Source organism: Carassius gibelio, chromosome B8, assembly GCF_023724105.1.
Source record: "Carassius gibelio isolate Cgi1373 ecotype wild population from Czech Republic chromosome B8, carGib1.2-hapl.c, whole genome shotgun sequence".
NCBI lineage: Eukaryota > Metazoa > Chordata > Actinopteri > Cypriniformes > Cyprinidae > Carassius > Carassius gibelio.
In genome coordinates this window covers 10,496,663-10,514,200 of record NC_068403.1, presented here as the reverse complement: position 1 = coordinate 10,514,200, position 17,538 = coordinate 10,496,663, and the positions used below count along the sequence as shown (strand labels likewise).

At 38.8% G+C, this 17,538-nt stretch overlaps 1 protein-coding gene across 2 annotated transcripts in view; it reads left to right on the top strand.

Moving 5' to 3' along the window:
* The window catches only part of LOC127963877 (semaphorin-6B), a 119,712-nt gene that overhangs the window by 88,912 nt on the left and 13,262 nt on the right, over nt 1-17,538 (top strand). For both annotated transcript variants that reach the window (XM_052563965.1, XM_052563964.1), the window contains exons 11-16: nt 1,141-1,272; nt 1,390-1,539; nt 3,017-3,196; nt 5,349-5,489; nt 6,798-6,875; nt 8,124-8,182. In XM_052563965.1, coding sequence (XP_052419925.1) covers nt 1,141-1,272; nt 1,390-1,539; nt 3,017-3,196; nt 5,349-5,489; nt 6,798-6,875; nt 8,124-8,182 — 740 coding nt within the window. The remainder of the gene's footprint in view (nt 1-1,140; nt 1,273-1,389; nt 1,540-3,016; nt 3,197-5,348; nt 5,490-6,797; nt 6,876-8,123; nt 8,183-17,538) is intronic.

Below are 17,538 nucleotides of genomic sequence, written 5' to 3'. Positions count from 1 at the left end.
TTTTGAGATATTGCATCAAAAAGTGCTGTGTGGAGAAACCAAGAGATGTCTGAGATTCACAAAATATGCATAAAAACAAATAGTTCTGCTCGTACATTTACATACCTCTTGCAGATTATGCAAGATTCATAATAAGTTTAACTAAATAAAAGATTGCATGCTATTTTTTTGTGTGTGTGCTGGCCTGAACAAGCTGTGTCGCATAACAAATGTTTACATATAATCCAAAGTATCCATGGAAACTTTAATTTTCTGCACATTTGAACCCATGCAAAGTGACTGTATGATTATGACATCCATCTTTCACACTGACGACAATTGAGGAACTCATACACAACTAAAAGATGAAGAAAAATTACTGATGCTCAAGAAGGAAACATTTTGGACATTTTGAACAGGATTTTGATTAAAGATCATATTTTCTCATTTAGTTCTGTCCTTCGGATATTAAGTTTTCCCAGAAAACCAAACAAGTGCTTGTACACTGTTAATCCAATGGATAAACTTTACACCCCTGGGCTCTTAATAAATCATGTTGCCTCTTGAGCATCAGTGAATTATTACATTCTCTGCATGACACATCACATACAACTATATTTTATAGAGACAGTTTTATTTTATTTAGTTAACTGTTATTGTGCCATTTTAGTGTCATGTGTGTTAACCTGATGGTGTGTGTGTGACCTTGCACCGTGTCTATAAATGAGTCTTGGCCATGGTTTATGGACAGGCACCTTATGAAGAATTCTGACTCATCGTCTGGGTTTCTATTGTGCCACTTGTATTATTACTGGAGAAACCCAAGTATGTTTCTCACAGTTGCATTTGTTTACCGCTGTATTCTTGAAGAGATCCTCTGTGGGAAGAAAAGGTCAGTGAGTGGAAGAGCTTGCAGTCACCCAAGGTTTCCGGTGACCGCTCAGGACAATATTCTCTGCTCTGTTTGCCTTGAAACGTCTGTCCAACTCCCCACTGTACAGATCTATTCAAGGCTGTCAACTGATGTGTTTCCGACATGTTTGTGATAAATTAAATCATTTTTGTGTTGCAAGCCTCCTCCAACTCAGAGCAGTATCATGAAATAAAATTACAAGTGTGAGGATATCATGTAATAAGGACAATTGTGCTGCATTTTTGCAGTATTCCTGGCTCTGCAGTGTGTGCTTTCGACATGGAGCTGCTGGCCGGAGTGTTTGATGGAAGATTTAAAGAGCAGAAATCGCCCGAGTCGATATGGACACCTGTTTCAGATGAAGTTGTGCCCAAACCGAGGTACTGAATGAAATGACATTTACAACTCTAGAAAATGTCTCTAGTGTTTTGTGTCCTCAAATGCCAACCTGCAGTGAAAAAGTTTATAATAATGTGCTGTGTTTGTGAATTTCTCAGGCCGGGTGGTTGTGCCGTACAAGGCTCCAAGTACAATTCCTCCAATTCTTTCCCTGATGACATGTTAACTTTTGTCAAAACCCATCCGCTGATGGATGAAGCCGTCCCATCACTTGGTCACAGACCATGGATTGTTAGGACCATGGTCAGGTGAGGACAATTTTCTCTCTGATGACCTAGACCAGATGCTCTACTGTTACTGGGGTCATGAACTGCCTTTTCTTATTATCTTATTATTTTGGTCCCTTTATAATGTTATCAAAATCCCCCTCCCCCCCAAGTCAGAACGATCTGTTTAAATAGGCATGGTGGATTGTAGACTCAGAACGAAGTAGTTGTCCAATCGTGCTGTGACTGCCTTACAGTTGTTAATGTATCACAGCCTAAATCCTTCATAGGTGAACACTGCTGTGATTGTCAAAAATGCATAAATGCTCAGTACATATCAATCAATCTGTAATAACAGACAAAGCAATAGTGATCACGTAATAAAAACAGTTACTCACACTTGTGTGTTGCAGCATCACTGTCGGATTCAATATCGCCAGCACAGCATCATCTTTAAGTTTTAATCTTTCAGAAAATTCAGCGTCAAATTGTGCTTTGTTTTTAAATTAATTGACAGTAAAAAGACGTGAACGAGACCAAGTTCTTACTAATGTGGTCTGGAACTTGTTCATCCACTCTTTCCTAATGTTGGGACAGAAGGAAGGCAATGCAAAGACCGTTTTTCCTTAGCTTGGCACTGAACAGCATTCTGTTGTCTTCAGAGCTATCTTTATAATTTGATTTCTGCGTTTGCCTTTCGTTATTTACAATAAAGAAGTGAATCGGTGGGTGGGGGTGAACAAGCAAGCATTGATCATCTTCTGCAGATGCAGTGTCTAGCCACATCATGTGGCACATTCCACAAGCTGTCGCTTTTGCAGACTGGCTTCAATAAAAGCTGTTTTTAGACTAACAAGAAAGTTTCAAGCTAAAACTTATAGGATGTTTTTATAGTACAATGTCAAAAAATCAAGGGTACTTTGATTTCTCAGTTCATGACCCCTTTAAAACATGCCCTCAAGACATGATGGTTTCTGGTTTGTCATTGTTGTAAAGTAGACTATTGCTTCTAGATTGCTTCTACCAAGAAATGACTTCAACCAAGCTTCAAGATTCAGATTATTCAAAAACTTGAAGCAAAGGAACACATAATGCACATCAAAATTCAGCTGCTGACCTCTCCCCATCATTCTTTTCTTCATTAGGATCTATGCTAAACATTTGACAGACCGGCTGTGATGTCTTCTAGCATTAATATCTGTCCAATCTCAGTCGTCAGACAATGGGGTTCCAGCAGCTGGGGTTTCTCAGCATCCCACGGGGCACAACAAGATTATAGCGACAAGTTGTTTGTGTCATTTCAAACACTCTGGGAGATCGTCCTATTTTAGAGAGCTGAATCATTCTAGTAGAGCAGTTTTGGCTGTTTCCTCAAGATATGCCAGTTCGTCAATGCAAATTGCTTTTTCGGATTTGTGCATTTTGTTACTATGGCATGCGGTTTTGGTTTACAATTTAATACCTTGTTTCCTCTCAGTCTCAACTGAGAATGAATTAAGTTGTCTTCTGTCGCTTTCAGATACCAGCTCAACAAAATGGTGGTAGACACAAATGCTGGTCCTTATGGCAACCAGACAGTCCTCTTTCTGGGTTCCAGCCGAGGGACCATCCTTAAATTCCTCGTCACCCCCAACAGGGATAACACAGTGACCAACAACAACGTGTTCCTCGAGGAACTGGAAGGCTACAACCCAGACAGGTAGAAGTTAATGCTAAAAGGTGCGCACTGGTGATTGCTTTATGCAGAGAATCACAAGTCATGGCATGTAAACAGATGCATTAGCTGGTCATTAAATCTCGTGGAAAGAGGCAGGAAGTTTGCAAGCAATACTAATTTTCCATGGATAAAGTGTTAATTGCATCTTCATCCAGACAGACTAAATGCTGTTTAGTCTGTTTCTCCTAACATGCTGTACACACTACTAGCTCAAAAAAGAAGCATTTTACACACTAAACCAAAAACATGGTAAATCAGGTTAATTACCAAATGCCAAATGAACTAAAAAAAACGCCCTTGATAAAACACGGATCAACATGAATCATAAATTTTTGTGTCATTTATCAGAACAGGAGTGTGTATGTGAGAGCGTGATGGCTTTGACAGAGCTAGCTGTGTCTAGCGCAGCGGGAAGCCAGCTAATCAGGGGAGTGTAGATGGAGTAATCAGATCAGGCTCCGATCATGCTGGCCTTGCATAACCTCTGCCATCTCTCATCACGCGGTGGTGAAGTGGTAAATTGTTTGACACGCGCCGGGTCAGGGAGTCCACGACCGACGGAAACCATTCAAAAATGCCTGTGTCATCATCCATATCGATCAAGACACCATAGAGAAGACAACAATGACATTATATTACATAATTAGAATGGAGGCTAGAGTGTTAATTGATGTCAATCTCTTTTTATGCACTATTTCCTTTTTATCTTGCCACTTATGAAGCATCTGTCTTTTTTGCTTCCTAATAGTTTTTTTTCCCCGCTTGTTTTCTGTGATCTATCTATAGCAGTGGTTCGTTTTCATCTCTTACGTCTTCTGTTTCGCTCTCCTACTCACATGTGTCAAGAGAGGCTGCTTTTTTCTTCTTAAATCAGTTTAAACTTGCCAGTTGCACCTCTTTATCTCGCCCTCAGTCTGTTCTCTTCCTGTCTCTCTCTTTCGTCACTTGTTTTGGCTGCCTAGAAATGGAGCTGTACGACTGCAATGAATCATTCATTCATTCACTCTAACAACTCCATTTGCAATAGCGCAGTAAATTAAATGTGTTAATTTAGTGAGATTAATTCTTGTAATATTTTCATATACATATGTGTATGTATACATACACTCATACTGTATACACATTACATATTTATCTATATCTATCTATCTATCTATCTATCTATCTATCTATCTATCTATCTATATATATATATATATATATATATATATATATATATATATATATATAATTACATTAATTTAATGACATGTTATGTAATTATTTTCATTCATTTTTAATTGGATGAGTTATATTTTCAACATCTTTTTTATAGTCTCTAAATCATTTTGCTTCTGAAGTTAATCTGTTTTTACAGCTTTTCAATTTTTTTCTCTGTAAAATGAGATTAAAATACTGATTAGGAAAATGACTTTTTGAAGCATAAGTCGTTTCTGATGGCCTTTGGTAAGTGTGGCTCATTACTCAGATCCAATGCATAAAGAACTAATGATTTCTCCTCTGCTATCGAGGCCATTATCCTAAGCGTTGCTGTAACCATTTTTGTGTGCGTATGTATACAAACAAATGTGTTTTCTAGCCTACACGGCCGATGCAAGAGAGATACTCTAAGTGGTAAGTGCCAGTTAAGTGTAAAGCACAGAGGAGTGGGTGGTTGCAGGAGTCCTAGATATCAATCAAATTAGTTACTGGGGCCAAGCACAAGTGACAACACATTAATGTGATATCACATTAATATGACACGCGTTTTCTTTCTGGAGTCCTTTACGCCTCATCCTGTTTTTCATTCAGAGGGTGAAAGTTAGTGTCAGTTCATTAGGGACATACTGTATAACAAGCCATTATCTTAATGGATAGATGGCCTTGGTTTGAAATTCCAAGATTTCAGATGGCAAACAAACTTTTATAATTACGCTTCAATGTCTTGTCTAGGTTTTGTTTCATTAGTTCTTGTTAACATTAAATTGTGTTAAGATAAACATTATCAGACTGTGTTAGGCTTGACTGTTTAGACTTTTTCTTTTATGTAGGTTCAGGTCATGTGATTCTGTGTCAGACTGTGTAAATTGTGTTTGACTTTCTCCCTGCAGTCTTTTAATTTGTTGCAAATTGCTTTGGACTGTGTGTGTTCCAGGTGTGGGACGGACACTCTTCAGGCCAGGCAGCTGCTCTCTCTCACGCTGGACCGCATCAGTCACAGCCTCCTTCTGGCTTTCCCTTCTTGCGTGATCAAAGTGCCTGTTGCACGCTGTCAGCTTTATTCCCGCTGCATGAAGTGAGTGACACATACACACGTTTACACACGTTAACACACTAAATGAGGATATATCATATAGTCTGTTGTTTTCACTGTATATAAATCAAATTAGAAATGTTATATTATTATTTTGTATTTGTAGAATAATATAATTTTATATTATATTATAAATAATTATTTGGATATTTCTTTGAAATATTTTAAATATATAATTTGTGTATTAATGTTAATTTTAATATTAAAGTTATATTTAAAAAAAAGCATTTTAAAAGTATTTTATTTATTTTAATTTTAATTTTTAATTACCAAGGAAGATATTATATAGAATCACTGAATCTTGTCAGTTTCATATTGCTTGTTTGCTGGGTTTGAACAGTCACAGTGCCTGTGAATTATTGCAAAGCACCACGAGACAGATACCATGCAGAGTACAAAGCGCTGGGATGGTCAAAGAAGACTAGCAAGCATTTTGACAGGAGGTTGAAAACCACCTCAGGGTGTGACAGCTTCAAAATAACTTCCAAAGTCTTGGATAAGACTTGCAATCGTGAAGAACCTCCAGTTTCTGGCACTTGCAAGGCCAGTATTTAGGATCTGTTTGGTGACTGAACGTGTCATTTCAAACACAATAACAATCCACGCATGCAGCGAAGGCGTTCCTTAATCCCATTGAAAACCTTTGGGAAATTTGAAATCTGAATCGAAGCTGATGAATAAATCTCAGCTTTGGGATAAAATTAAGGAAGCCTGGCAAGAAATGATGCACGACACATGCACATAGCTTTTTGAGTAATGCCCAAGAGAACGGCTTTTATAATCAAAAACAAGGGAGATTATATTGAGGTCAATGTATGCTTTATTTCCTGTAAGCTATGTGTTATTTTTATAGATGTGTTTCTTGCATTGCATAAAACCCATATTCTATGATAGGCAATGACTCATTGGTAATGTTTTAAATAAAGCTATTTAAAATAATCTAGAACTTAAACCTATGCCTAAAATATGGCTTTAATGTCAACAGTGACATCATTTAGTGTCTTTGTGAACCCTCTGTCCTTTTTAGTACAATCCTAGCAATTGTTTATACTGTAGCTCTCAGCTCTAGGATATCTTTGTGGTCCTGTGATCGCTGGTCACCAGCTCGTGCTCTGTGTCTTTGCCCGTGGGCCATCGGTGCTGCCCAGTGAGGCACACTAACACATGTCACACGTCTAATGTGTGCACTGAACCAGCTGGATCATACTTGGATGAAATCCAGTGGAATTAAACTATATACTGTCTGGTGCCTTAGGGGTACCATTCATGCTGGGTTCTGTTCTTTCACAGGAACTGCATCGCCTCACGGGATCCCTACTGCGGCTGGACCAGAGGAAGCACCTGCTCTTTCCTCCGTGCGGGTACAAGGTGAGTTTTTGGCAATGTACCTACCGACATAACCTATTTTTTATTCAATTTTTTAACACGATTTCCATCTTCAGATAAAGCACATGTCCATAAAATACTGGACAGTTTTTGTGTTCTGCCTCTGTTTAAAAACACATGTGAAAATCTATCCCTCCTCAGAGAGACGGTTTTATTGAGTTCTGTGTGCAAATACAGGCTGTCTGCCGGTATTCTGAGATCAAAACGTGGAGACCGTTTTACCCCAGTGCCGTTATGCAATTACAGCTCTCTGGCTGGATCTGATTTGATTAACCAAGGACGGTCAACCTGTGGATCGATTCTGTCTTGCATAATACTGACAAATTCTCACCAATTGAATTTCACGATAGAAAAAAACAATACAGAAGTAGTCCTAATTGCTGCCGCTTGCTAATATACACAAACAGCGGATATGCAAAGACATTCTGTCGGCTGTTTATCAGTCTGTGTGCGCTCCTCAATGCTGCGATATGGCTAATGTTCATCCTCAGGAGAGCGGCGGGAAGGAATCTGCGTGCTCATTTAAATTCTCGGGGTGGTTCACCGCTGTAGTATAAAAAACTCAGCCATCTTCTCTCAGAGGAGTTCTGGAGATTACAGCTCTGCGCCTGCAGTTTGTAGAAACATTATATTTTATATACGCATTTCACAGAAAGTGTTTAACCACGCTGGTGTAAACGTATCTTCTGAAAAACTAAGACCCTGCCAGAAAAAGACCCCTGGCTGCCTTGTTGTCCTGGGCTTTAACTAATTGCCAATGGTAGTGGAAAGAGGCTGGTCCCCCGGTGCACGCGTCTGCTGTGCATAGCCTTCGGCCTTTCCTCTGTTTGACTTATGCGGTTGGAAGAAAGCCATTCGTGAGCCAACTGCAGTCATTTTTCTTCATTAATGTGGCTTTAAGGTAACACAGAGCATCTCTAATAGAGCACTGTGATGCCTCTTGTTTGCAAGACTTGATCAGGAGCTCAGATTGAGTTTCTGCACATATCCTGTACAAGCTTTTAATGTGCAATATCACTTATTTTTGAACCCAAGAGCACAAAACTAAGACATTTTAGAAGTACCCTTCAAGATAACACTAAAATGAGTTTTTCATAAAAAAGAGAGAGAGAGAGAGAGAGAGAAAATACAGAGGCATTACTGTAATTGAGATGGTGTAGTTTTATGGCCTGTTTATGTGGTTTGCTGATGAATGTTTCTACTACTGTTCTTTCTCCTGTTTCACCACAGGCTTCCCTTTGAGCAAGACGTTGAGCACGGAAACACTTCTTACTTGGGCGACTGTGACGGTAAGAGAACATTTTTATTATGACAATAAAACCCTTCACGCTGTGACCTCCCGTTCGCTCCCCTCGTCCCGTCAGACCTGCAGCCGCCGTCGTTTTCCGCCCCATTTTGAGCTACTGTTCTGCAGCAAGAGCCTCGGCTCGGGTGTGTGGCGATCACAGCTTGCGCTTTCTATTTATAGTTCCCCTTTCATCTCCGATTATGTTCATTTTGGAACAGCGTCGAGTTCCGGGTGAGCCTCTCTTGGTGGGGTTCATCGCAACAAATCAATCGTTTAGTCTGAAATATTCACTTGCTGTAGAACCCCTTTGATCTCACTGCTGATTCTGCACAGACATTGGTGCACGTTAATCCTGGGTCCACCACAGGAGACCTCGCTCATCTGCTGTGAGCCACAAACACTCGGATATATAAATATTGCATAATGATCATGTCTGCCTGGCTGGATTTTAATCTGCTCATCAGGAGCTTTTGAAGTTTTCCAGCCCCTGTTTCAGTTGGGGTGCAGAAGCCAGAAAGTAATGGGGTGGTGGGGCCAACTGCTGTATTTGCTAATGTGTTTCCTAATGGAGAGGATCAGTAAGTCGGGAAAAAACATAGTAACTTTGTCAGCAGCAGCATGAACAATGTGATGTAAGAGATTCTGATTTTCAATATTCTTGTAGAATGTATAATTTTAAAATGAGCATATGTTAGTCTGGTTCCAAAATCTAGTAAGCTTACTACTTAGACAAAATTTTAAAGAATGCTCCTGATGCAAAGATCGCTTCTTTTGGCCAAATACTAAAGCATACAGTATTGTTCAAAATAATAGCAGTACAATGTGACTAACCAGAATAATCAAGGTTTTTAGTATATTTTTTATTGCTACGTGGCAAACAAGTTACCAGTAGGTTCAGTAGATTGTCAGAAAACAAACAAGACCCAGCATTCATGATATGCACGCTCTTAAGGCTGTGCAATTGGGCAATTAGTTGAAAGGGGTGTGTTCAAAAAAATAGCAGTGTCTACCTTTGACTGTACAAACTCAAAACTATTTTGTACAAACATTTTTTTCAATCCTGTGAATCACTAAACTAATATTTAGTTGTATGACCACAGTTTTTTAAAACTGCTTGACATCTGTGTGGCATGGAGTCAACCAACTTGTGGCACCTCTCAGCTGTTATTCCACTCCATGATTCTTTAACAACATTCCACAATTCATTCACATTTCTTGGTTTTGCTTCAGAAACAGCATTTTTGATATCACCCCACAAGTTCTCAATTGGATTAAGGTCTGGAGATTGGGCTGGCCACTCCATAACATTAATTTTGTTGGTTTGGAACCAAGACTTTGCCCATTTACTAGTGTGTTTTGGGTCATTGTCTTGTTGAAACAACCATTTCAAGGGCATGTCCTCTTCAGCATAGGGCAACATGACCTCTTCAAGTATTTTAACATATGCAAACTGATCCATGATCCCTGGTATGCGATAAATAGGCCCAACACCATAGTAGGAGAAACATGCCCATATCATGATGCTTGCACCTCCATGCTTCACTGTGTACTGTGGCTTGAATTCAGAGTTTGGGGGTCGTCTCACAAACTGCCTGTGGCCCTTGGACCCAAAAAGAACAATTTTACTCTCATCAGTCCACAAAATGTTCCTCCATTTCTCTTTAGGCCAGTTGATGTGTTCTTTGGCAAATTGTAACCTCTTCTGCACATGCCTTTTTAACAGAGGGACTTTGCGGGGGATTCTTGAAAATAGATTAGCTTCACACAGACGTCTTCTAACTGTCACAGTACTTACAGGTAACTCCAGACTGTCTTTGATCATCCTGGAGGTGATCATTGGCTGAGCCTTTGCCATTCTGGTTATTCTTCTATCCATTTTGATGGTTGTCTTCCGTTTTCTTCCACGTCTCTCTGGTTTTGCTCTCCATTTTAAGGCATTGGAGATCATTTTAGCTGAACAGCCTATCATTTTTTGCACCTCTTTATAGGTTTTCCCCTCTCTAATCAACTTTTTAATCAAAGTACGCTGTTCTTCTGAACAATGTCTTGAACGACCCATTTTCCTCAGCTTTCAAATGCATGTTCAACAAGTGTTGGCTTCATCCTTAAATAGGGGCCACCTGACTCACACCTGTTTCTTCACAAAATTGATGACCTCAGTGATTGAATGCCACACTGCTATTTTTTTGAACACACCCCTTTCAACTAATTCAACTAATTGCCCAATTGCACAGCCTTAAGAGCGTGCATATCATGAATGCTGGGTCTCATTTGTTTTCTGAGAATCTACTGAACCTACTGGTAACTTGTTTGCCACGTAGCAATAAAAAAATATACGAAAAACCTTGATTATTCTGGTTAGTCACATTGTACTGCTATTATTTTGAACAATACTGTATATCCCTTGCATTGAACACAATCCCAGAATGCCAAATGAGAGAATGTTAAAATTTGTTAACTTTAATGCATTGGATATCATGAACTAACCTAGAAAACAATATTTGTTACATCATTTATACATCTATATTAATTTTTAGTTAATTATAATTACTTGTATCTGTAATTATATATTTTAATTTAATTTATCCTATATACTAATCTTCATCAATAATGTACATTATGCGTAATACATTAATGTTCATTTATACATGAAATGGATGTTAAAAATGTGTTTATGTAAAAAGTATAATTTTATAAATCATGTAAAAGTATTTTTCATTGTTAGTTCATGGTTTTAGTTGTGTTATTCATGATGTTGCATACTTTCAAAATGGACTATTTTACCTAGTATAATATTTGTGTTATTAGCTCACCAACCTCAAAACTAATTCAGATCAATTGTGAGTCGAGTCTGCTGTGAGGAGTTGCTGCTTGCTCATTTTTTAGGTAAATAATAAAAAATTTAATAAATCTTTGAAGCGAGATAAATTTACTTGACAAGCAACACGGCATTAGAGATTAAGGCATGTTTTCAGTTCTGCTGTTTTTTGTCTCACTGTGCTGGCACATATTTTGTCCCATTTATTTTAAGTATAAACAAGTTAAAATCAAGTGAATAATTTGCCAGTGCTGCAAGACAAACACACCCATTCTCAAAATAATATTTTATGTTGCTTCTCGAGTAAATTTGTCTTATTACATTTAGATTTAGACCAGCACAAACCAGTCTTGATCAGCATGTAAATTCATGCTGGTTTAAGCTGGTATGAAAAGCGGGGTGTCTCTCTAGTGACTCTTAGAATGGGGACTTGCATGGACAGCGTCTCATTCTTCATCCTTAATAAGTCTTGTGTAAATAAGTGTTTGCCTGCAAGGCTTTGATCAGCAGACCGCATGTCACATCCATCACGCTCCTCGAGTGCTGTTCTCCTGGGCCTGCAGTGCAGAGAGACACAGGCCAGGGGTTGAGAAGTGGGCAGTTTGTAGCTGGTGACTGGCTTTCATCTCCTGCTGGGAGGGGTCGCAGACTTTGATTCAAGGGGCAGCCTCAGTGATCTCCTGGATGAAACTGAACTTTATATGACCCCAGATGTCCAAATGTACGTCCTAGAGGATGTATACATGGCTGATGTTAACAGCTTCTGCTTGAAGACAGAAAACTGGTCAGCAGAAGTGGGGACAGGGGAGAAGAATTGATTTTCATCTCATCACTGACTCTGTCTGGGCTGAATGATTACGAAGGGTCGGATCCATAAACCAGCGACGGAGATACAGAGGATGAAATGGTACAAAGAGACATGAAGTAAAGCAAGTATAGATGGAGGGCTGGTGGTGGTTGTCAGACAAGCTGGAGCCCGTGACTGAGGGCAGGTGTCTGGGGTGGAGTAGGGTGCACAGACGGGGCCGTGAGTGATGTAGAGTGCAAGCTCTGATGTCTCCTGTGTCACAGAACCGTCACTGCTGCAATTCCCAAAGGCCTTGTGCTGCTATAACTCTCTTACATGCTCCCGTTGCCTTCTGTATGGCAGAAGCAATTTCTCATTCCTCGCACTTTCTACCACTCTCGATTTAAAAATAGTGCAATTTTTCTCACTCCATTTCTCAAAAAAAAGTACTTTGTAAAACTGCAGTACAAACAGACAGGCTAGTTGGAAGATAACATGGACATTGACTTTTGATGATAACTTAGAGATTGTTTGCTCTTTAGGTAGTTTTCATTGTTATAAATCACTTTTTTGCTAATTGAAGTTCACTTTAAGGGGTCATATCCATTATTTAGTAATGTTGGGGTTTTGACAAAACAGATATTTTTTTAAAGCATATTTCCAGCTATTTTTTGTATGTTTTTGTTGTATTTTGTATGTTTTCAGTTTTTAAAGTGGCCAATATATTATTAGTACATCAAGGTTTTTTTATTGTTTTCCTTTCATTTCAGAAAACAGTCTATTCACTGCAGTACAATAAAATGCCTATTTCATAACTAACATGTACATTTTCATGTCTTAAGAAAAAAATATTACAATTTTGCTTATCCAAGGCTTCTAATGTCAACTGCTTTTTTATTTTAGTTTAGTTCAAAAACAGTCTGTTATTCTGCTTGATGTTGCAAGCTGGTATTTACCTATCTGGTATTTAGCTATCATGATCATAAACTGGTTTGTAGCTCAAATAGTCTTACCATTTACTGCGGTTTGCTATACTATTTATTTACAGTGCTTCTTGATAAATATGGTGTTTTTTTTTTTATGCAGCAAAATAGACAATTTACATAATTTATTTACATTTTTGTTTCAATAAATGCTCTTTTTGGACTTTTTAGGAAGTTATAAGTGAAAAAGTTACAATATGTTAATGGTACATCATGTTCTTTTTATCTCAAAAGAGCAAGGTCATGCAGTGAGACAAATTAGTTTTTAAAAGTTATTTTTAGTCTTTCAATTAATATGAGGTTGCATAAAAACTGCATTCATAGGAATTAGAAAAAAAGAGAGGAACATTTCAGTTGAAATGATGCATAGCTGGTCACGTTGCAGGGCACTTGTGTACAGTGATAATATATCTGCCCAAATATATCTCTCTCTATCCTTCTTCCACCTTCACTTCACCTTGGTGTTAGAGTAACCGATCAGGCAGTTCCTGCCGTCTCTCTCGGTTTGCTCATCAGTGTGAGGACCATAATTAGAGATACGCCTGCTCTTCCTTTGCCCTGACCAAGCACTTAGCGATCTGCTTCAGAATGTCAACTCCCCTTTTGCATGATGCTCCAAGAGGGAGCTGATCAAAGTAGATGTAGACATCAGATGCTTTAAATTAGCTGACCTGTGAAGCCTGCCCTTAGAGGCCTGGGACACGGCCGCCAACAGCCACTTGTCATTCTGGATTTTGAGGGCCTATGTCTTTGGCTTTATCTTTCTGTTTCTCTCTCCGTTAGGGGAGACACGCCAGGTTGTGAATTCTTGTGTAATGATGGCCGATGACTAAACTAGCAGCAATAGCTGTGCTCAAAAATCAACAACAGAGCTTGAAACGATTAACTTGTTTGTTGTTGGAATGAGTACATGTTGTACAAAGAGAGAAATGCTGGCTTGAGAGAGTATAGCATGACATTTTACGTTCCAGCCCGGGCAGACACTTTGTTCTCTCGCCTGATCTTACCTCAATGTGGTGTTAACCCTTTACAGGTCATGACTTTTAAGTCACCCATATCGATTGCAGGATTAGCGGCTAATTTAACACTCCTTAAACTTCAACAGTATCCCTTTCATTGTAAAATTGCAGGTCATGTGAGGGGTTGAGCAGAGGTGAATTATTATGGCAAAGGAAGTACAACTAAAAAAATATACATACAGAGCATATTATGTGCTACTGTACTGTTTAAAAGTGTGGAGTCACTGGTTTTGGAAGAGAAATACTTTTGTTCAACAAGGACCATTAAGTTGATCAATAGTGACATTTAAATTGTTACAAAAGATTTGTGTTTAAAATAAATCCTGTTCTTTTTAACTTTCTATTAATAAAGGAATCCTGAAAAAAAATGTAGGCTTCCACAAAAATATTAAGCAGCCCAACTGTTTTCAATATTAATAATAATTAGAAATATTTCTTTAGTACGACATTAGAACAATTTCTAAAGGATCATGTGACATTAAAGACTGGAGTAATGGCTGAGGAAAAATTCAGCTTTTCCATCACAAGAAAATGGTTTTATTAAATATATTAAAATAGGAAACATTTATTTTAAATTGCAATAATATTTCACAATATTCTGTTTATACTTTGACAGATTGTGCCACTGGTAAACGTTAACTACGCTCACTTATGGGAGCGACGGAGTCATTGTTTGCACAGAAACTCATCAGCAAATGTCAGTGCTGTTAAACCAGGCATCAAAAAGAGGGATACATCAGTGTAGGAGAGAACTGTCACGAAGTGAATGGACTGCAAAATGAGGCTTCTCCTCAAACCGGCAGTTCAACTACAGTACGTGTACAAAGAGCAGACAATCATAAGCCCCATTATGCTTTCTTTGCATCTATATCCCACCCGCTTACCCTTTTCTCCTGTGTGTGTACGTTGCTGCAAAAGCATTTGAGTATAATCACAGAGTTGACACAGATGGAGGCAATTACGGCGCTGTTAAAATATTTCCTGGAGAAAGGTGGTGTTTTGACTCTGCAAACAGTGGGTTGCAATCACGATCTAATTGAAGTCCGTGTTACACGAAGAAGTGCACGGTGGCGTCATTCTTATAGAGTGGGATGACAGCCATGCAGAGACTCGCAATGAGGCACACGCTGGCAAATTTGCCTCTCTGCTGTAATTGGTATCAGCTAGCAAACATTGATATAGTTATATGTCTCATGTACTCTGCTGTTCAAAAGATTGAGGTTGGCAGGGTTTTTTTGTTTTGTTTTTGTAATTATTTTATGCTCACCATGGCTGACATTTGATCAAGAATACACTCTAAAAATACACTTTTTACATTTTTTTTTTTTATTCATGTAATTGCAAAGCTGTATTTTTATCAGCCATTTCTGTCCTTCAGAAATCATTCAAATATGCTGATTGGATACACATTTCTTATTGTTATCAAAGTTGAAAATAGTTAAACTTCCTAATATTTTTGTGAAAGCTGTGATATCACGATTTATGATGATATGACGTATTAAGTATCTAGAAAGTTTTATGTCCTCAATAAAGGGAAAAAAATGCTTTGCAAAGTGTCAAAATCAGTCAAACTGAATATATCTGATGTGCAGTGTACAACTTTTACATGGAATGGAGATGACAGATTTGTTTTGAAGTGTCACATTTGGTGTGAATCATGTTTGGTATGCTCTGTGGAGTTTTTTTTGGGTGAGTGTAAAAGGTTTTATAGAGGACTTAAATGTTACAGTGAGTGTTTGTAAGACTGATGTGGTGCTCTTGCCCTCCAGACCTTTCAAACACTCCCACAGGGGCAGTTCATGTTCTCCTGGAATACAACATCTCACGACCTTCACATCCAGGTCATTAATCTAGTCATGGACAAACACACACACACATGTATGTCTACACTGAGGTAGGCCATTCCATGTGCCGGACTTGGGAAAATTCAGAAGTGAAGAATAGGCTTCTTTTCAGTTCACAAGTTGAAATTTGAATGGTCTTGGCCACACCCCACCGGAAGTTAAATTGAAATGACAGGAAGAGTAATTTATGGTTTTGACATTCAAAGAAACTTAGCTGGAGTTTTATTACACACAAAAACACACAAATGATTACATGATTAATTTGTACTCATTATGCCTGTTTTTTCATTACTAATTAGACATATTTCTTAATAGTAATTACATGTGATTAGAAAGTACTGTCTCAGCAATTAACACAGCCATCAAAAAAAAAAGTTATTCAGCCGTACCGATTTCAATTAGTTAGAAACACCTCATTGTTTACAGTAATTACAAAAATTTGGTATTTTAATGAATTGATTAGATGTTGATTATTCATTCCATTTAAAAGTCTGGAAGCATTTTCCAGTTTTCTTCTTCTCCTCTCCTCTCCTATCATATCCTGTCCTTTCTTCACTATATTATCAGTGGAAGTGGCAAAAAGGTGACAAAGCTACTGCAATGTGGCATTTAGTAAAAGATTGTTGAAGAGAGGGAAATTAGGGTATATATGTGTCTGTGTTCCAATTCACAGCATCTCTATGCAGAGTTCATTAGGACTGCGCACTTAGCTTGACAAATTACAGTAAGTTGCTGAATGCTGAAGTGCACTTCTCAGGGCACTATCTGGCAATTGGAACGTAGTCTTTTTGTGTGGGAAATCTTTGGCGTGTTTGACTGCAGTGAGGGAGAGACTCAGGAGCTTAAAAGGACAACAGCACTGCCACTGAAGCCTGCAGCACGACGAGCCGCCTGTTGTGGTGTTGAGGATGTTGCTGTGGCGGTTGCCAGGCATGTTGACAGGGCATGAAGAATCTCTCGCCACAGATCATCATGACTGGGTGAAAGTGATGGCTCAGACAGGTGTGTGTGTGTCAGGGATACACAATAACATCGAGCAAAATACCTTGCATGCACCCACCAAGCTGTATCAGTCATTCTAAAGAGGATTTTGTTCAGTTCATCAAGCCAGAGACCTGTGTCTCTATTGAGTCTCTGTCTGACATGCATGAAAGAGACATTTTGAGCCACCACAGCAGATCGCGAATGACCCAGAAAAGTTTCTTAATTTGGTAAATGTGTGGGAAAATGATTCCACCTCGGCCAGACAGAGCCTGAAAACTCAACACCTCCATCATGGAGGCAAACTGTCAGTACAGGAGTGTTAACCTAATACATAGAAGGAAGTGTTTTAAACAGCTGGTTAAAATACAGTCACATGCGGAGGACTGATGGACAGAATTTATGTCTTCAGCATGCTGGAAACATTAACTTGAAATTGGAGGTTCCGTGATTGTGGTGGATGCAGATGTCGTGCTTTGCAATCGCAATTGGCTCGACTAATAGCACCGGGTCGCTTTCTGAATTTATAACTCATGCTGGAAATGTCAAATATTTTTTAATGATTCCATTTGAGAGTTCTCGCCATTCAGCCCTAAATTGAGGCTATCAATTTACCAGCTAATCTTGTTACAGTAGAGCCCCCATCAGCCACATCTGTGGTATTGCAATGCAGTAGACTTCTGTACTGGTTTGATAAATTTAACACAGCTGAACTGACTCTCATCTGCATCCTCATTAGTGTTTGTCGGCAACGGTTGCTGCGAATGGGGAAAGCTATGTTGAAAAACTATGCGCTAATTGACTACAATTAATTGCAGCTGACTAGGCGGCATCTGCAAAATGTGGAAAAGGTGAGCAAGCAACAATAGGCAACAGTGTTTCAGCAGCAGACCGTTTCTCTTAACATTGGGCTCTGGTGGGGTGG